The sequence below is a fragment of the Electrophorus electricus genome, chromosome 4 (assembly GCF_041902795.1).
Source record: "Electrophorus electricus isolate QZ-2024a chromosome 4, ASM4190279v1, whole genome shotgun sequence".
Taxonomy (NCBI): Eukaryota; Metazoa; Chordata; class Actinopteri; order Gymnotiformes; family Gymnotidae; genus Electrophorus; species Electrophorus electricus.
Genome location: NC_137500.1, coordinates 7,127,233 through 7,149,208, shown reverse-complemented (window position 1 = coordinate 7,149,208; position 21,976 = coordinate 7,127,233). Strand labels below are relative to the sequence as shown.

At 37.4% G+C, this 21,976-nt stretch overlaps 1 protein-coding gene across 3 annotated transcripts; it reads right to left on the bottom strand.

Annotated features, from left to right (window-relative positions):
* Positions 1–4,542: 4,542 nt before the first annotated feature.
* wasla (WASP like actin nucleation promoting factor a) lies at positions 4,543–20,886 on the bottom strand. Of its 3 annotated transcripts, XM_027018981.3 has the most exons (12): positions 20,469–20,886; positions 17,054–17,188; positions 16,811–16,897; positions 16,254–16,350; positions 15,203–15,226; positions 12,055–12,235; positions 11,230–11,272; positions 10,265–10,418; positions 7,689–7,706; positions 6,555–7,087; positions 5,790–5,898; positions 4,543–5,680 (listed from the first exon to the last, which is right to left on the bottom strand). In XM_027018981.3, the coding sequence occupies exons 1-12, from the start codon at positions 20,571–20,573 to the stop codon at positions 5,619–5,621; spliced, it is 1,548 nt and encodes a 515-aa protein (XP_026874782.1). In that variant the 5' UTR covers positions 20,574–20,886; the 3' UTR covers positions 4,543–5,618. The 3 variants fall into 3 exon arrangements, with proteins under 3 accessions (XP_026874782.1, XP_026874789.1, XP_026874797.1); XM_027018988.3 differs by lacking the exon at positions 7,689–7,706; XM_027018996.3 differs by lacking the exon at positions 15,203–15,226.
* Between the last annotated feature and the right edge of the window lie 1,090 nt (positions 20,887–21,976).

Genomic DNA, 21,976 nt, shown 5'->3' with positions numbered 1-21,976 from the left:
AGGGATGTAGAGCCACTCTGCTGGAACTGTGACTCTAGTTTCCTCCCGTGGCGCCGCTTCGGCTCCCTCACCGCCAGAATACTGAAGGTCAGAATACCCAAGGTCTAGTCCAAAAGCAAGAGTTATAAAACGAAACGCACACTCTCAAGAATTACACAGACTTAACAGAACCAAACACAAACTCTTGCATACTCACAACCACAAAAACATATATTCACAAAGGCACAAATCAGTCAAATCAATGAAGTAGCAGTAGAGAAAAGTAGAAGGCAGTTCCATTCTCTCCCCCCTTCTCACTTGGATGGGATGTATATAGTGGTGTGAGGTGGGACACCAAATTGGGACAAAGGGGCACTGCGATCACAGAGGACCGTCACCACCTGGCGTGGGGCATGGATGGACGACGAAACACCACCTTGCGTGGAGCATGGATGGACGATGAGACACCACCTGAAACAAAGGACATACAAACTGATACTGTTAGGAGAGCCATATACACCTAACATTACAATTATGAATAATTTAGAGTACAGAAAGAAGTTAAATACGTAAGATGTGATGGGGATGAACTTTTGGCCACTCTCACCACTGAGGAGCTCCAGGGGTTGAATATAGAGATGGCTGAAAATTATCCACACAGCAGCATTTCTGCTGTGACACACTGCTGAAGTACTGGGAGGATGAAACTCACAAACACCTGGAGGTGTTGGCAGCAAAAATCACAACAGGTGAGCACAGGAGATATATACGGCTCATACCACAGTATTTTTGGTAATTTTGGGGGGAAATTATATTCACATTCCATGGGGTAGAGGTCATTATGCTGTAGAATTATGAATGATGTATATTATCTGAGAGTCTGTATACATTTGAGTTATTTACTGGCAGATCTTAAATTATATTCTTAAAAAACCATCAGGTCAGTGATAATATATACAACCATCAGGTCAGTGATAATATAAAAACAATGAAAATCAACTGAATATAAAGTTCTGAAATATAGTGCAAGTTAAAATACTTATACTCCGTTTCAGTTTGACTGACAGGAAAATTAGAGAGTGATGATGTATTCCCAGTTTCTGTGGTATGCAAAGGCTCAACCACATCCATTCTTTGATGATACACAGCAGTGTATAGATAAAAGCCACACAGATTACACTAGGTATGTATAAGTAACAGTGACACTGAGTCTTCATAACTTGATGATAACAAAAAAACACAGAATGAAAGACAAGGGAGTTTAATAGAAACCAACAATTATAATCAGATGATTAAGTCATCTCAACCAGACTGCAAGAAGAAAGGCATCAGCAGCCATCACAAAGATAAACTAAGTAGAACTAGAGGGGTATGTTATCAGTTAGAGTCTTTACAAACTTTAACATGAAGCCTGAGGGACCAAGTAGAATTTCCATTGATATTGATGGAACCCTAGAGAAGATCTTGAGAAATTATGAATCTGTGACTGAGGTCAACCTGAACAACACTGAAAACATTTTCCAGGCAAATAAATTATCTTTGTAGAGGCTTTGACTACTGCATCACCAGCCTCAACACTTTATCTTTATCTCAGCAGGAGGGTGGTGGTGCTCTGCTTCCATAACCAGTGACATATGTGTAGAGGCCAGGCCAAGCTGGAGATGGTGAAGCTTCTCAGAGAGAACACCACCCTACTGAAGCTAGGATACCTGTTTACCTTCCATGTCCTTGGATGACTTCAAACAAAATCCTGACCCATAATAAGGAGCTCCAGAGGCAAAGGTGACTGCACTTACAAAGGCAGAACAAGAAGTTAAAGGAGACAATGAGATTTGTGACAAATTCCCATGGACAAAATCATAGATCCATTCCTCAACCTAAACAAAACAAAACTAAAGCTTGAATAAACTGAGAAAAATGTACCAAAAAGAAAGATTGCTGGAATGGTCAAGTTACAACAGGATATCATAACAGTTAAACAGGGCCAAGTTAAATTTAACGCAAAGTTCTACAACCAGACAAAAGAGAGGGGACCTGTAATACACAGGAGAATAAATTACAAACATTTGTAGAGGTTAGTGTATAATAGGCCTAATTTTAGTTTGTAAACTTTATCTAATTGTCAAAAACAAAATTTTAACACTAATGAAAAGGTTGCATAAAACATGTACATTTGTGATTGATGAAATTCATGCAATCCAATTTCTAAGACATAAACGTCATTGATGTTTTACAGCAGGGTTGTCAAACTCAGTTTTAATGTCCAGCACAGTTTTGTGATTTCCCTGCCCAAACACACCGGATTGGGCTTGTTGCAAATTTGTGATGTCCATGCTTGAACTATTATTATTATTATTATTATTATTATTATTATTATTATTTTGTAGAGTAAAAACTTCATAGGAACCACAGCATCAACTGAATTAATGCATGTGGATAAAGAGTACGAAAGAGTTACATAAAAAAAAAACAGTTTGCAGTTTCCAAAAAAGATTTCTTTTATAAATGCAATTTTTAAAGGAATTATACAAAATAACACTCAACAAAGCATCCAAAACATGAAATATATTTGGCAGAGGGAATAACATTCTGCTTCATGTGGTGTTCTTTGCCTCTACCTCACTTTCTCATAAAACATTAACATTAATGTTTATTTTTAGGAGTTATTGAATAAAAAAAACAGACACTCATCTCCAAGAAAAACTGTATCACCTTTAATAACAAGACTTGAGGACCATCATCCCATTCTGACAAGAGCCCCAGAATGTTTTCTTTTTCCTCAGAAGAATCTGGTTCTCAAGGTTCTTTTTTAAATATAATTATTTATTTATTTATTTATTTATTTATTTATTTTCAGTACTGAGCCTGGCTTAAGAATATAGTGAGAAAAAAGTAAAGATTTTTCTTATGATGTAGTGAGTATAAGTAAAAACTATGAAGTCACAAATACTCAAGTACAGATATTTAAAACATATGCTTAAAAAATGAACAGTAACGAAGTAACACCCCCCCACCCCACCATTTCTAATTCTATCACAGGTCATTTATTACCTCATCTATCCTTTAGACTTCATCCCTGAATTCAATGGATCTTTGTACTTATTTACAGACTATACCCTGGCATTTGTAGCCTTGATGTTTACCAGTGGGTTTTTGCTTCATGATATTCTTTAATAAGTACCTACTACCAAGGTCTAGCAAGTCATTTGTAATAATATAGAAATGTAGGAGAAGTCATAATTTCACAATAAGAAGGAAACAATGCAAAGTTCCTATTACTTTATGCCCATAATTTACAGTGGAAAATATTCTTTTCCACTACAGGCCAGACTGACCATGAACATTTTGTGCATTCAAAGACATTTTTATGTGGGTTACAAACTATATAAAATATTATTATATTTGCCCTTTTCAAAAGTGCTAAACCATAAATCATGTGGAAGGAAACAAACTCAGATTGCAACTGTAATATCTCCTACACCATTATAGAGCTTGTACATACCTTTAATTGGTTAAACATATTACATTACATACCTTTAATTAGTTAAATAGATTACATTAAGGTAACTGACATGTAAATCTCTTTTCTTGAAGGTCAGTGTCCTACCTCATCAATATGATGGAAAAATGAGCAAGACGCTCAACAGTTCTCTCTTCCCTCTGTTGATCCACATATGACACGAACATGAAATTGTAATACTCATTTGATTAATTGATCATTTAACATTAATTATGTTTTTTACTTTTAGTGCACATATTTTGGTTGTACCTTGGGCAACTTTGATGAAAAAAATACAAAAAGATTGTAATATTAATTCTACTACTTTAGTACTAGTAAGTTGTAACTGATGGTACTAGAATTTTTGAAAGTTATGTAAATTTGATATACATTATAAGATTCATGCTTAGAATCATCACACAGATGTGATGACATTATCTGCATTACATCTCTCTGCAAGTATTAAACTGGTGCATGCCAAAACTACTACTGAGGGGAAAAACAGATGAAGAATCAATAATAGACACCACCTGAGATTTTAGGCCTTATGACTTTCTTACTACACCTGCTGTAAATCTCGACTGTTAATAGGCATAGGAAACACAAATTAAAAAAATGGGTAGTATGCAAAATAGCTTGCCTTTACCATTACCATTGATTGTAAATTAATCAGTAAGTTCTATACACATCTACTGTTGCTTAATATGAACTTTTACAAACCTTAATTTATGCATGGTTTATGCAACCAAGTGGTCCCAATATCTTCTGTGGAGTAAAAATTAAGAAGTTTCCATTTATACTACTCAGCTACTTCCATTAGAATAATGTTGCTATATTGTGCACATAAACGTATGTAAAATGATTCAATTATACAATTTTAGTTTTCAACATACATCTAGTTTGAAGTAATGCAAAAGAACATTCAACATTTTTGGCTTTGCCTGATCACAAGGCACAAATAACCGATACATATACCCAAGTCAAAATGTTTATATGGTGTTTGCTTTATGACCATGTTTCTGCTTCTTTACAACTTGAAGGCAAACATAACAAATGACAGTAAATGAACCAATATTTCTATTTATTTAAGTATACAATTTAGTGTTTTCATTCCATATTCCAACCCATTTGTCAGGTTTGAAGTCAGTTTTATAGTTTTAATACAGCACAATCCTTGAAGGACAGCAAAATCCAAACAAATACTGTTAAAACAGCATTAATTGCTACACAATGAAAGGTTCTTTGTATTTACCTTGCATGTAGTTGTCAGTCAAGCATTGGCTTTTTAAAAGCTTCTAGTTAATGGCTTAAAGTTGAATGCTTTGTGTAATGCTTTTCATGATATGATTTTAATAAAAATTTGTTACTGGAGGAGGATGATCATATCCAGAAGCAAGCTGTATTCACAACTTCACCGGTTTGGAACTATAGCATTTTTTTTTTTTTCAGTAATACCACAAAGCAAGAAAGTAAACAAACAAAAAACAAAAAAAATCTCAAAACTCTGCCTATTATGTGATGTGCAGTGTTCAGTGAAAACTCAACTTGGTAGGAATATCTGTAGGGAATAATTTGTGACAATGTAGCAAATGTGGAGTTGACTTGTAGTGTGTTGGGCTTGACATCGTGCAAAATGTAACAACTGTAAGTACATCAGCCTAGTTTACATTTACATAGGTAACAACAGAGAAGTGGGTGGGAGGGTTGAGGGGTTACATATTCAGATAGAAGAACCTCTTACCAAAATGCAGAGTGCTAAACTAGGATTTGAGTAAGAAAATCGAAGGTACAGAAAAGTAGGGTATGAAAATAGCATTTTTGATCATTAATCAACAATTAACAAGAATGTAGAGGATCCTGTCCATCTGCCTTTCCTCATTAACGAGGGGTAAAACATTCAAATCAAGTCAAGCAAACCCATCCTGGCATTACATTTCACATGGTTATTCCAGGAGATTACTTTACTGAGGATACATGACGATGCTTTACAGAGTATATGAGGTATTGCACAAATTATAAAAAAAAGGCAACAAAAATATACAGCAATTTGAAAGAACATATACAGAATTTGAGTACAATTTGGAAAGGTGAGAATTTAGTATCTGTTATTCTATGGAGTGGGTTATCAAAGAAACAAGAACTAGTCATCCCATTCATCATCGTCCTCAAAGTCTTCTTCTTCATCATCATCCTCATCTTCATCTGGGAACAAATAGAAATGTATTTACTATATAGTATTAAAAATTATTTTACTAGTTGAATGAGTTAAAAACAAAGCTGCAAAACAGCTGACATAGTAGACAGCCCTTACCTGAAGAATGGATGGCTTTGCTCCTCTTCTGCATCACCTCCATTAGTGCTCCAACAATGCCTGATGATGGAGCAGGAGTGGGTGGGCCTGAGTCACTACTATCTGATACCTGGATATGTGCAAGCACACAAAAGAGGGTTTATAAGTATTAGCAAACAATTCCGACTGAATAAAATAAGTAAATATATTTATAGTCTCAGTCAAAGGTTTGGACACAGTAACCAACTTATCTCTACTATTTCCTACATTTTAGAAAACAGTAAAGGTATTTAAAAAACAATATAAACACACATGTGGTTATGCTGTGTTAATAATGACTGTCTGTCTTAGATTGTAGATTCTTTCTTTACTTTGATGACAGACCTGCTTGCTCCTGGCTCTACACCATCTTAAGGAGGCAGTCACCTATGATATCCTGAAGTCGTCAGGTATGTCCAAACTTTTGATTGGTCAAGCAGATTTTAATTGTGTTCTGTTTTTTGTTTTTTTTTTGAGTCAGAAGATGCAATGTCCCATTTTTATAAAAATATGGTTTAAGGTAAAAAAAATGACAAACATGTCTTTAAAAATTTATAGTTTCAATTCAGTCCTTTTCAGAGAAGCAGCAAGAGATGACCAGGCAGAATAACTTAAGTATTTTACTACTCGGGTTTCTGTGGATTCACAATATAACACTAACAAAGCCAAATGAAAATCCCCTTTTCTTAACAACAAAAAAAAAAAAAACAACAAAAAAAAGACAGCATAACATGCAAATATGCGCACCGTTTTGAGCTGAATGCCTTGCCGGATCTGGTCAAGCAGGGCGTCTCGCCCCGTGGTCGACACTGGCCTGTTGCTCTGCTCCACCTTCCTCAGTTGGGTACCCTCTCTAATCTGCTCTAGCAGGGCTGACTTGCCCCCCATAGGTGAGGGCACTGATTCTCCCCCTCCATTCACCTCTGGTGGGGGTGGTGGTCCAGGGGGAGGTGGCGGTGGGGGAGGGGGAGGAGGAGCACTTCCTCCAGATGGTGGTGGGGGTGGGGGTGGAGGATGAGACTGGGGGGCCTGGGCTGGTATGCTAGCATGGGCAGGAGGAGGGGGTGGTGGATGTCCCCTACTTGGAGGTGGAGGTGGAGGAGCTCCCATGCCTTGTCTGGAGGGTGGAGGAGGTGGAGGTGCAGAGGCTGGGGCCCTGGAGGGTGGAGGGGGTGGTGGGGCCCCTCGTCCCCGGGCAGGTGGTGGAGGAGGAGGAGGTCCAGATGTGTGTGGAGGGGGTGGGGGGGGTGGACCACCACGTGATGGAGGAGGTGGAGGAGCTGAAAGAGAAAAAGAACAAGACAATTATTAAAAGAATAGGTGCTCATTTTTTTGTTCATGTACGTAAATGTCAATTTATATAGTTTTACACAGTCAGCACAAAAGGCACGCAGCACAGAAAAAGAAAGCCAGAGCAAAAACTTGCCACCACAGGGAGCTGCTGACTAAACTATATTGGACCAAACTAGCCAGACAGACCTTTTAACTCATCCAAATTTCTCTTATAAATTTTCAGGATTCCTCTACTGATTCTGAACATTGTTGAACCTCTAGTGACAGCTTTCAACAGTGCTCTAAGGACTTTAATTTATTCTGTTGAGTTATTCTAGATCATAACTACCTCAAACTAAATTTTTATTGGATCACCCACTATGAGACAAATTAATTTACTTTAAATTGTTCACTGTGGGGAAAATGGACAGGCATGTAAACACAGGCATTTCCATTCAAATATCAAGACCTTAGAGAAGTCATTCAAAAACCAGAAAACAAACCCAATCCAAAACACTGCACACCAACAGATCTCCTGACAGGTAAAACAGCTAGAACATGCAAATAGACTTTGACAGTTTAGTTTGAGCAAGAAAGGGCTGCACCTACCACTCCATCTAGGGGGACCTAAAGGAAGATCACACGCATGTGTCAAATATGAAACATGGAGCATTCCCTCAGCACTGAATATGCCTTTTCACTGCTTTGACTCCTTTCTGTAAAGCTTTATTTTCCCTATTTATGGAACACCATTACTAGAGATAGGAGACAGGACCATCTCAGTAAGTGTTGTGTTTTTTCCACATTCAGTGCAGACAGAATCATCAAAATCTAGCTTCATCGGTGCTGAATTGGTTTTTGTCCATGTGTTCTTAGAAAACACCTAGAGAGAAAAGCACTAAAAAGGACAAATTGTTTAATAATGACACAATAACAGTCCTGTTTTTAGATGTCCAATATGATATCTGCTTACCAGAAAATTTTGATTTGGAACTGTCTGAAATAGTATCAGCTTGGTTGTTATGAGGTGGACAACAGACCATTGTGATGAAAGTAATAAAATAAAACAAGGTATTTAGATCACACAACTGAACTAAATTCTAAATTGAATACTATTTTATAGTTACAGGTTTTGTAGCTTAAATGTTTTTATCTCCTTAAAACATCCATTTAAATCATTCTAACATTACCAATGGTTGATGAGCCAATATTTAAAATCAGCATTCACAAACAAGGCAGTAGGAAATATGTGTGAGAGTAGCGGGAATCGTGTTCATATTATTTTGCAGGAAAACACTAACAAAACCTCACTAATAATAAGGGAGGAGCTAGTTCAGTCATATTTTTTAATAGTACTTATGTAATGTAACTAGATAGCTACCGAGCTACAGTTCCAGGACAGCACTAATTACTGGTGAGCGGTAAAACGGTAAAATCTGAGAAGTACTGCCAATTTTTAATCTTATCAAAAATCTAACAGCACACTGCTTATACTATCTATGTCCAGCACAGAAGGTAGGATGTGTCAGAAGATGTGAAGGGACAAAATGCTATAATTTTTTGACACGCAACAATGTTTTAATTCAAATACTTGAATTATCTTTGGCTGAACCATGATACAAAAACATATTTGAAAGTTTTTACCAGATGGCAAACTTCTACCAGTATCTCATCTAAACTAGCACACTGCCCACCACTAAGTTGTGAAGGCTATGCCTTATACTTCTCTGTTAACACAAAGTTTGGCCTAACTTATGACCATCCATGCAGTTCCTTATCGTAAGTGATGTTATCTGTAGTAGGTGCAATAAAGCAAATGATCAACTTTAATACATTTATTACAGATATTATAGATTATAAATGTTACTCAATAAAAGAAATACAGCTCCTTTAAGGTTGCTAGTTCCCTTAGGTAATGGGTTATGGTACATGATTAATGTATGAGGCATGAACTATGCTGTGAATGCAGTATTTAAATAAACAAAAGATCAGCAATGGCCAAGATATATAGTCAACCAAACTAATTACCCAATGCCCTGCTTCTTTTTGGTTCAGGCCTTGTGGGCAGGGGTGTTTCTAGACTACATAGAAACATGGAATTATGGGGCACAGCCCAACCCATTTGTTTGCCAGTCAGTCACAGGGACGGAATTGTGCATATGCTCTTTTTTTTAAATAAAAAAGTCTCACTCCTTCTCCCTGTTCTGTTGCTTTTTACCCTTCTATTTTACACTCACTTACTGCTTCTACCTGATAAGCATTTGCTTTTATGCTTTCTGTTCTTCTTGCAACTGTTCCATTCTCATTGTCTGAGTGCACTCACAATTGCCATGTCTTTTTTGTGTAATTTACATTTCATTTTAATATTTTCACATGTACATGTGAAATAATTCCCTTGAGACATAAAACCATATGTGAATTACTTGATAATTGTTATTATCATCAGTTCATGATAGCTGGATAACAAGCTTGCAATATCAGCCGTTTACTGGTTATATTTCTAATTTTACAAGCTTGGTGTTATCTAGTTAGTAGTGCTCCATCTTGCTAACATAACCAATGCCTTAGCTAACTCAAGTAGCGAATGCCTTTTCTTTAGTGGTCCAACGTGTGTTTTTGGTAGGTTCAATCCTTATATGCAGCTAACCTTAAAATATATACATTATAATTACTTTCTCTTCTGCATGGCCAACCTGCTTTTAAATACTAGCAATGTCTACTGGCAGCTCTTTATAGTTAACAGAGAAACTGACAGAAACTGGCTCTGAAAATGTTACCTGCTCAAGTATTTGTAAAGACGCTGGGTCATTATGAACATAGTACCTTTAGTGAATTAACATGGTGCTAATGTTTGTGTTGTGCTTTTAAGACAGGTTAAAATGTAAAGTATTGGATTTTATATATTGGATTTTTACCCCCATGATTATAATACAGCACGGAAACATTTTACTTGAGTACGTGCCCCATTACATTAGGTCTAGTGACACTGCTGAGACTTTGGATTTGTTATAAGAAATAATAACTGAAAGTCACCGTCAGTTTAGTATATCAGGACAGTGTATCACCTGGTATTTGGTGCTAGAATTTCACCAGTGAGAGAGAGCCTTTTAACTGTTATTTGTTTTAACTGTTGTTTCCTTGGTTTACATCTGCTTATAACTGTACAAGCAAGGATGAGTGCTCACCTTGTCTCCTCAATTCATTCTTGACAGCTTCCACACCTCCCTTTTTCTCAATGAAGTCATAGATGACTTTAGACGTTTCCTTGTCCTTGAGCTGTGCTTCAGAGATGCCACACATGTCAAACAGATTTTTCAGCTCTGGGTCCAGGTTATTAAGCTGAAATTGAGAAATATCCAGTCAGGAGATTCTTTTATAGACAAAATTAAAAGAGATGATCAAGCAAAAAGACATAAGATTTTAAAGGGTATTTACAATGACCATGCGTTTGAGTTTTTTCTTGCTTTTTCCACAAATAACTTGCACACATTGAATAAATTGGATATGGCGTTCATGCAAACTCAAACATTCACCTGTAAAAGTAAATGTTATTGATATCAGTTAGACACTGAAAAATGTGGAAAAGCAGCTTTAGACTTGTTCTCGCACTTTGTGGTGAGGATCTTTTTTTAAAAACTTAACACTTAACAACCAGTGACATTCATGGCCTAATGTGTGTCAAATGACTTGTGTGAATAATAATAATAAATAATAATAATTAAATAATAATAATAATAATAATAATTAAATAAATTATTATTGTTAATATTATTAATTATAATTGCATTCAAGATGCATCTAAGGTTTCCTTACATTATGTAGAATGTAATACAGTACAAAAGTGTAAAGCACACACACAATATGTACTATGCAAAGTATGTTCATCCAGGCTGAGCTCAGACATCTGTGTGGCTTTTTGCACTAAACGTAGTTCATGTAAATATGACTGGGACACATTTGCTGAACAGGATGAAAAGTTGCACAACAGAATCAGATGTCTGAGCTCAGCCTGAATGAACACAAGGCCATTCATGCTATATCGTGCCACTGCCACATAGGTCAGCATTGTGATGTAAAGAGGGCTACTTCAGCATGGATGCATGTGAGTGTGAGCGCAAGTGACAGAGTGACGCCTTGTTATGGAACTCACGTCGAAGCCTGTGTTGGGATCCCAGCCTACATGACCAATGTGCCTGGGAAGAGGCAAGTCACAATGCATGTTAATACACACAGACACAGTAAGACAGACACAGACCCAAAAGCTACTACAAGAAACCTAAGTAAAAACAGTTGTAAAGTGACTATAAACGTATCACACATGATTTTTTTTTTTTTTTTTTGCTTGCAAAATGTAGCAAATTAATTCCCTGAATGAAAATGGTCAGATAGGAATTCATGTGGCTTTTTGTATATATGCATGTGCTTAGTCCTGCTGTCATTAGCCAGCATCAGCAGTGTGGCAAAAAACAATGGTAGAGAGGGCTATAGCAGCAGTATAGCAGCAATAGCAGCAGTATAGCAGCAGTATAGCAGCAATAGCAGCAGTATAGCAGCAGTATAGCAGCAATAGCAGCAGTATAGCAGCAATAGCAGCAGTATAGCAGCAGTATAGCAGCAATAGCAGCAGTAGCTGTGGATACAGCAAAAGCTAGCAATCTGGCTTTTCACCTTCTCAACCTGATCATAAACCTGCTAATAAATTGTGCCATCCTCCATAGCAATATACAATACATAAATGAGGAACTAGCATGTACACTTTGTTGGTTTTAATATCCTGAGCCGTCCCATAAATATATTTTTTGTATCAATGAGTACATGCATGCCATTTGGACATGCAAGACAGATATATTCAATTTACGGACAGATACAGGTCATATTCAATTATTAATAAAAACCAAGACAGGCCAATCTGAGCAAAAAAAAATAGCATTTGAACTGTGAGGCTTATAATGTGAATGTTGCCTAAAACACTTACTGGAAGTTGCTTGGAGTCCCAATGTCAGCCTTTGTGAGTTTCTTCCTCTTGCCTTTCATCTTTTTCTCCTTCTTGTTAAGGCTACTGTGCACCATGTTGTTCATGTGGGAATTATTGTGGAAGCGCACATTGTTGATCTCTGGGTTCTTGATGTCCACTGTCGCCATTGGCAACGTGGGGCCTAGACACAGCGTGCACACACGCGTGCGTACACACACACACACACACACACACACACACACAAAACACAAAAATATTACATTGTAAATTCTGTAAAATTAGATATATCCATAAGCATACAGTGTGTACTGCTTGCTAGACCGAGCTCTCGAGATTTGTGTTTCCAACAACAGCTTATTCTTTCCATTGAGACACTGAGGGGGTGTTCCACAAGCCATCCACAACAAACAGTGTTTCACATGCATTCCTAAAAATTCTAAAGTACTGAAATTCTATCAGAGTTGAAAACTATATTGGATTGATTTTAGTACCAAGGCACTTGTATAACAATGAGCAGGGAAGCAATGTAACTGGCAAGCAATGGGTTTGTGACATAAAACAGTCAAGGTTCAGTATGACAAAATCTGATCAATTGTAGCAGAATGAATAATAAAAGGTGTACCCTTTTGGAAGGAACAAGGTTTAGTTACACAAAATGTACATCTTAGTTTAACTATTCTTCAAATGATTTATCTAACTCATACAAACAATGCCCTGACTAAGCTAGATGACCTTCACAATCAAACTTTAAACACAATGAAATACAACCTACTGACTTTATGCTGCTTTTATTTCCTCTGTAGTAATCAGCCAATATGTTGTTGAATTGCAGATTTTAGTGCATGGAATGTGGAAAAGCCTGTTGGGGCCCAGGGTTCACCTTCAGTACAGGTAGAGTTTTTCTGAAGTGGGTGTCAAGCATGTTTCATGGGCAGAAATGGTAAGACCTTTGACCTACAGCAAGCAGCCTACTTAAGATCGTTTGCAGAGAAGCCTAGCCTTATCATCATAGAAGAGAGCTACAGTGTATAATTCTTGTTTATAACTCTGAGTTATAAATGCTTTGGTTTGTATCCATGACACTAGGCTGAACTGAACCATTTCAGTGAATATGCGTTAATAATATTAATGTCCATCCAATTAGTGTTTTGGATATATAAACATTGGAAAATGGCGCATGTATTTGCAGATTTCAGAATGCTAAAGAAACAATTACTAGAGCCTCAGCATTACACAACCCCACTGTCCAGATTTCAGGGCTCTCCCACAAAAAGATTCAACTCTAAGCAGATGCACACAAATATCAAGTACAATCAGGTGTTTCTTTATACATCAGCAGAAAGAAATCACCATTTACTGAACTAGAAGTTCAACAGAAACCTCTTTATAAGCATACTGTTCTGAAAAAAATTCCATAGAGAAAGCCTTTACACAAACCTCTGTCACAGGTAGAATACCAGTTCACGTGTTAACAAGTCTGAGAGCCATATAATTTAACATGCTCTACTGAAAGTGTCCAGGGTTTAACTGTTTGATGCATTGTAACATCCCTACTGTATCCTTGAACATAACTGGACTTCTTACAACCTCTATCACCGTATCTCTTTGATGGCAAACAGCTCAAAACTGTTTTCTTGCTGCTGAAATGAATGCTATCCTGCTGAACATGCCTATGATTTACCCAGATGTGCACTGCAGCAGTGCCCTGGGGTGAGAGATGCTCAATAGTCCTCAGATGCAGCTCAGAAGAATCCTGTGCAGTATATCAGTTAAACCAGTACAAAGAGAACTTGTAAGTATACTAGTAAAAAACAGCCAGCTAATCATATGCTAACCAAAGGACCTGCTAGTAGCATAACCAGGATTAGCTCAACAATTTAATTGATGCATGTATCCAGTGTGTTCTTTTGGAATCAGTCTTCACAAGTCCACATCGACAAGTGTGCATTTTTGACTGTGAACCTGTTTGTAAGGTACAGACATGTACCTCACAATCAATGTGCATGCATATACATATTAGTCATCATTTACTGAGATAGTTCGGGCTCGTTCTCATGCCTTTTCCATACACCTCAGCAGAAACCTTATAATACTGTTCTGAAAATAACTCTTGAGTTGGCCATACTGAAAACCACAAGCACACCACAAACACTGTGCATACACAAACACAGCATGGGTGCACACAGCACGCACACAGAAAACACACCACACATACAGGGCACACACATGGCACATGCGCACACCCATGCTGTGGTCACATACAGAACGTGCCCTCACATACACCCACCTACACCCTCACCCACGTACCCCACATACACACGCACACACCCTGTATGCATGCTCACACACAGTGGCTTCACACACAGCACCTTTACAGCAAGTACAGTAATGTAAATTACTCAAGATCGTTTATTCTACACAAGGGACAATATCAACAGAGTGGAGAATCTCAGTATGGGCTTTTTGTGGAATTTTTGGGTAACAATATCTGTATCAATGTTTTGTTTGAGGTGCATGCCAATATTGAACCTATGAACCACACATCTAGTGCCCTTCTCTTATTGTGGTAGCATAACATTCAACAGTAGCACTAATTACCCCAAGTAACAGCAACATAACAGAAATAACAGCAAATAACTATTAGTAGCTGCTTCCTATTATATTATTGAGACAACATGCACAGTTTTAAGACTGGTGGGTAAGACCATATTTAGCTGTTTTTAATCTATGGCATACTGTAAAGTGCACTGAGATGTCTGAAGCTAGCTAGCACCAAAACACTGAAGACTATACTCCATGTGCCACACTGTCACATTTGTTCAATTAAAGAGAATGCATTATCAGAAGACCTAGCTCATTATAATTGTAACAAAATATTATAGCATATTAGATAATGTAGGGTATGTATCAGTAATGTACACATACACAGTACAATTTCCTCTTAATATACAGGTTTGTGTTGTTTCTGTGTACTATACATGCACAGGTGTGCAAGAAGGCACTCCACACATTTCATCTGCTTTCATGGAGGAGAATTTGCTAAGCATTTGTACATTCTTGTTTTTGTGCTAGTGTAGTCACAACCAATCAGTTGCTATGAGAAAGTCAGAAGTAACTGATCATTGAATATAAGTACCAGTAGACATACCATTTGGTGGGTCACGCCTTTTCTCTGCAAAACAAAATTAACATTGTCAAAATAACTCATGAGTAGTAAGAGAGAGCAAATTCCAGATTGGGGATTTCAGGTTGGTCTTAATGTGGGGTTTTTGTGAGGTTAGTTTGTCAAGGATCAGCCTGAGCGATACCAAGTGAGAGCTGAAAATGAGGTGTCATGATGCCCTGAGCCTCTACTCAATTGCTGTGGATGGTGACCTGAGCACTGAGACCGCAGTGTATAAAGAGACCTTTCAGCTCATATGCCGACATCAATACTGCAGCACATTTAACAAGGAAGATCAGGTGCTACCTTTGATCTAAACATATAAGCTAAAGGCATCATTATTGTGGAAGAACAATAAGTTAGCATTGTTTTATAGGAATAAATTAAACTAAATGTGAAAACAAAAGTACATTTTACATGACATCAAAGCCCCACACACAAGTCTGAGGAGGCTGCCAGTTTTAGTATGTACAAACTCTACAAAGGCAGGGAAATGGTAACCAAAGGGAAGGATGAGTGATGGTAAGCACTGGGATTCCTCTGAAAGTCTGTCCACACGGAGGGAAAAAAAACTCAAACTTCAAAGCTCTGCATGCAGAAGGAATAGGAAGTAGTGGACTCAAGCCAGAGACGAGAGGGAGCAGTCAGCACAGTGGTTACGGCAGGATCACAGAGAGAAGCAAGGTGACTACCAGGCCTTTCCTACAGTCTAAAGAGAAAACACTAATATCCCCACTACAAGAAGAGATAGAAGAGTGAAGAGTATGAAAGTGAATTAGAGTGTAAATAATTAAACCATATGTTAAGGAGATATTACTATACATGTAAAAATACATTTGTGCATGTGAATTATAAAAAAGTAAACAAAGTACAGCCAAAAGTTTTTGTGTTTAAATATGAGGCATAAATAACCTATAAAGCAATAGGCAAGGTGGTGGAGGTGCTAATCACATTACGTGAAGCTGAACTGAAGCAGAAAGGAGAGAAAGCAGAAATGTAAAAGGAGGCCAAATGAAAGAACCCCTGGCCTACTCACCCGTTCTCTTCTGTCGTCTGCTGAGCAGCTCATTAAGCGCACTGCGGAATCGTTTTGCTTCCTCTTCACTGGCAAAATTCATGCCGATCTGGCAAGACTGAAAGAGTAAAACTCAGTAAGACTCTCCATTTTCAGAGCTGGAGAGTTCACACCACAGGTGATCAGCAGTAACTTTGGAGAAATAAATAAATAAATAAATAAATAAATAATAATAATAATAATAACATTAAAAAGAAGAAGGGAAAAGGCATTCAAAATGACTAAAACGGTTATGCTTACATGTGTATCTACCCACAGTACAAGTACATTCGATATTAACTACGCTGTCAACTTGTCAGCTAGCTGAAGCAAATGTTCAGAGCGCAAAAGGTCCTACACATTTAACACAATACATTTCACTTCTATAATGACTAGGAGAAAAAAAAGCCTGCTACACAAAATAAGCAGTGCCACCAGGGGACCAGATTTATATTTATTAATATATTTATATTTTTCTATTTTAGTACCACTAAAAATAATTCACTGAAGCCTTTTGCAGACTAAAAAAATGGACTTACATCTCCTGCAAATGCAATAAAGTATGATCTTGAACTATTGCTTGTAAAATTATTGTAGAGCTCCTGCTCAAACTTAGTTTTTCCATCCTGCAAAATAATGGGAAAAAGTGACACATGAAACCCAGCAAACATGTTTATTCTCAACCTATATGCTTTTAAGCATACATGTTTAAATTCATGATCAGAATTTCAGTATAATCTGGTCCAATCATAAAACCTGAGGAAAGGTTGTAGCTGCCTCACCTTGATATCAAACACACGGATGAAATACGACCTTTGAGGGTTGTCTTTCACCAAGCAAGCCACACCACAGCATCGTTTGGTCCAGGACGGACCCCGGTCAGCTGCATATACCTGAACCACTGCTGAACACAGAGTCTACAAAAAGAGAACCAGACCTTACTGATACAAAACATCCAGCATGGCGAGATAAGTGTAAAAAGGTACTGCAAGTTTCCAGTAGACTAGCAGGTCACTCCACTCTACTACACAATCAATTATGCTCCGTCTACATTACAATTTTGACCTTTACAATGAATTGCGAAAGCTTCAATTATTGAATTTCATTTTTAATATAGTAGTTTTTTAAAACAAACATTTTAACAATATTTGTACACAGTATTTATTGTATGTCAAAAAAGTCAAAACCACTCATCTCTAATCACTAACTACAATAGTGTAGTTTTCCCTCATGTACACTGACTGATCTCAAATATAATACTATAGTATCTTCATAGATGTTTGAGCAAAAATTGGTCATGTACCAAAATTGTGTACTGCATTGTGTACTGATCAATCAAAACTCCATCAATCGAATGAACAATCAAAGCCACTATATGAATTAAGATAATTTCAATTAAATGTCTAGGTACTTTACAAGTGTTTCTCCTCACTTCTGATTATTATGTAGAGACAAGTGGCTGTGTTGTGACAGTAACATGATGCATTAAACACAGAAGATAGCCTAAATTTGAAGCGGTGCTTGCTCCTCTAACAGACAAATTAAATAGTTTTTAAAAAATGGAAATGTTGAGGTTTTTGAAGGTTTGAATGAGAATGTCAGGCCTATAAAAGATGTCAAAACTACAACATAAAAAAAAAGCACTTCATAACTACAACTGCTGAAACTAAAGATGGACTGAATCTTACAGAAAAACCTAAAAAATATACAAACAATATTTTCAAAACATCCAATTATTACAACCCTACAAAACACTGTCTATATGAGAATCTTTATGTTACATCCACGTGAAAGAGAGGAGCAGACAGAGCTCCTCCAGGACATGGGTTACCAAAGGAAAAATAGGCCAGCTTCTTGGCAATGCGGTCAAAGGGAGAAAGGCCAAGAGCTCAGAGAAGATGAAATTTTCCATGGATAAGTTTATTTGCTTACACACACACACACACATTCAGAGACACAGGGGCACACTCACAGACAAACACACTCACAAAAGTCTAAATGTTTGGCAAAACCCATGTCAAAACAAGGCAGCAAAGAGAGTTAACAGCAGTTTCAGTAAGACATGGCTTTCCTTCACCTCAAAAGATGAAAACAGCTTTTTCATGCTCAAAAACTACACTCTCAGCATTAGAATATTCAGACCAATACGAAGTGTCACATTTATCTCAGTAAGACCCAAGGAATCAAAACAGAGAAACCAATGCATCTATAAACCACTTCCAAAAACCTGTTGCAGTGAGTTCACCGAGTCCAAAGAGATTTAGCCTGTTTCTACCTTTTACTGCATAAACTTAAAGTTTTTCAATAAACGAATAACTTATTGAATGTTAAATTATTACTGCTAGGCTATGAAACATCAATATGCAAAATGCTTTAAATCTTGACAATTTCCTTCTTTATCTTCAGAGAAACAAGTAACATGGGCATAACTCGTGCGTCAGTGAGATTTCAGTTTCAAAGTGCTTTTTTTAAAAAAAACATTTTTTTATTTTAAAAATTACCAATCTACCAGCAGTTTCGGCTATTTAAAGCTGTAGGTTGAGACTATGGGGAAATCTGATCAGAGATCAGCATACTCTCAACACTCTTATTCATTCAGGGACAAAAACTCAGGGTAGAGGAGATCAGTTCACTTCCTGTCTGTAAAAACTGCTGATTGTGCACAACAGTCCCTGTTAGCCTCTCTGTCCCTCCACCCCCAACCCCCGCTACTCATTGATGAATTGAAAAATGACTTTATCCACTCTCTTCCCTCAGATTCCGGTGCTGGTTCGGAACACCACTTCGGAACATGACTTCTGGAAATGGGCTGTGCCATCATGTGTCATATTTATCATGCGTCATCCCTTAAAGCCCAATTTATGGCCTGGCTTTTTTCTGTGGTTCCCCAGCAGACACTGTTCTGGTGACAATCCCCTCTTCAGCTCAGTCAGGCATGGACAAGAAATCTAGGTGGACTATAGACTAAGCACTGTTACCGCCAATTACAAAAAAAACCAAACAAAAAAAACAAAACACCTCAGTTAAGCAGACAGTGCACTGACTATAACATTGTACCCTAAGCTAAGCATGATAAGGACTCTCGGAAAGCATGTTCAAATAGGTCACCTTCTTCCCTGCACCAGACTCACTAATACACAATCTGCAGTTTGGCACTTGTGTTTGAATTCAACCAACAGAATTACACAGATAGCCTGGGTTTCATCTTTATTACATGATCTCTAATGACAATCATTTTATTTAATGGAAGGGTAGGCTATGCCCTACATGGCTGTTCTAATGAGATTTCCACCATAATTTAAAAATTATTTGCGATACAATGTAGTCTGTCAGTGCTTTATTGTTGCCAGGGATACAACAGCAGGAAACAGTTCAAATCCCCAACAGAGCAGTTAGTCCCAAGTGTATCAGATGAATCCAAACAATTTTCTAGAAGTTTAATCTGTGGCATTTGGATATAAAATCCAAATCTAGAAAAACTTTAAAAAAAAGCCACCACAACCAATCATTCAGAAACCTCTGTACAGAACAGTTCAGAGTTCAGAGTGTGACCAACACTAGAAAAGATGCTTTAACTAACAGAAAGCTAAGAAAAATGATTTATATATTTTGAAAGCTGATATTACTAGTGATTAGCCTTCTGTCGTTATGGTTGTCAGAAACAGCAGGAGCTAGCAACAGTACACATGCCCCCTCACATAGTTACATGAGCAGTCCTTTTTACAGTCTAGGTTTTAGGTAAGTGGTTACAATTAACATTTGCAGGTATGTCGCCTATATCTAATGCATTTATTCAGACTCCTGATACAAGCTGTAAATCAGCCAGACTTGGCCGGGCCTGCATAGCTCGAGGAAACAGGCTGTCTTCGATGGGTTACTTAAATTCAAGATGCAATGCGGGATTGTCAGCATCCCATTATTACACATTTTAAGAGAGCGATACTTCTGTTTCTCTATCACAGCAAGACACCTCAAACGGAATTTACATTACATGGTTCTAGGAACCCTGTATTGATAAGATACTGATGGTAATTTAGCGGTGTAGCATCCAAACAATGTTACAGTGCAATGCAATGAAAGTAAACATTCAGCAGCGGCACTGCACATAAAATCTAGTGGTAATAATGAAACAACGTGATTGGCGTTCATTTGAACTTAACAGAATATAGGACGACCATAAGAGTGTACACAACTTACGATGCATTTCCTGCCAAGGTAGTTGAAAAGACATTCGTTCTCTTGTGGAGTGAGAAGTATAGAACCGACATTTGCAACCCTCCTTTGAGGCGGATGTCCACTCATATTGACAAGAGAAGAGGCCAAATAATTCAAACGCTGTATTGTAAGACAGTATTTTATGTAAAATATTTGCAATCACTGATCATCATGGCCTGCACTCGGTTCCTCCTGGAACTGCATTCCACAAATAGTGCACTTGGAGTATTTTCTCAGTGCGCAAACGGTTCAGAAACAAATTTTCTTATTCCACGAACAGACTGCAGTTTAAACTTCTCAATAATCGGTAAACTGCACAATATAAACTTTCATCCCGAACTCCTACAGCAACAACGATCCCTCAGTCCAACATGGCAGCACGGTGGATAAACCAATAAAGCGTCTGTGAAAGGGGCTTTTTAATCACTCATTTCAGAAGTTATCCTCAATTGCTAAAGATAAGAACCAGTAAAACGACTGAATGGAAAAAATACATTTCTGTAGTAAAAATTTATTAATTTAAGTGAGGACGTTTGTGGTAAGTGTGACAGTAACATTACGCATTTTAAAGTACACCTTGCCTTTGTGAATGGTTTATGCCTGTTTTCCCGTGCATTTTGCTTTATGCGGAGGGATGAGCTCGGGATAGGGCGGAGACTTCGAAGGCTTCAGAGTGGAGTGCAGTGTCGTCACTTCATCAATTTGACAGATCTTGATCGACTTCTAACCATTTTATTTGTAAATAAAATGACTTCCCCGCACTGATAATGCGCGAAACATTTAATCCAGGCTTAAGTAAACACGACATAAAATTCAAATATATATTCATAAGAAAAAGAAGCTTAAAAAAAGAGGCCCCATGGAACTCGTTTATCTGGTCATGCATGCATGCATACATACATACATACATACATATACATATATATATATATATATATATATATATATATATATATATAAACTAAGGACTAATAGGTTACAGTGAATGTCATCTTTAACACAAGGATGTCTACAATCAACAAACCATATTGGTTCACACACACACACACACACACACACACACAATTTTTTTAAATAGTCCCTATAGGGAACCTTATTCTAACACTATATTGCCATTTATGACTGATTTAATTATTTGACAGGACCGTGCTGGTGTACAGAAGCAAAACCACTTCTAATTTCAAGTACAACTCAGACAAGAGCCATGTATAGAAATTTTTGATTACGTTTTTTGGTGTGTCATGGAGCAAGTAAGAGGTCACTCATTCCCAAGTACTCTCTCTTTCTATACCTTTAGTTTCCAAACATGGTAAATAGCAAGTTTTGTGTTTTATATATCTGTACATCTTGCACTGGGTGCTTTGAATGATCCATAGACTTCAGTATAATTGCCTGATGTATGAGGATCAAATGAATAACAACTCTGCTGCTTATGTAACAGCCATCAGACTGGGTTCACCTTATTCCTCCTCTCTGATAAACAAATGATG

Excerpts from the sequence above, each read along its gene's own strand:
- wasla (XM_027018981.3), bottom strand. The coding sequence starts at position 20,573 with ATGAGTGGACATCCGCCTCAAAGGAGGGTTGCAAATGTCGGTTCTATA. Across the intron at positions 16,351-16,810 it reads TTATTGCATTTGCAGGAGAT|TCTTGCCAGATCGGCATGAA; the intron begins GTAAGTCCATTT and ends TTACTCTTTCAG. Across the intron at positions 15,227-16,253 it reads CAGACGACAGAAGAGAACGG|AGAAAAGGCGTGACCCACCA; the intron begins GTGAGTAGGCCA and ends TTTGTTTTGCAG.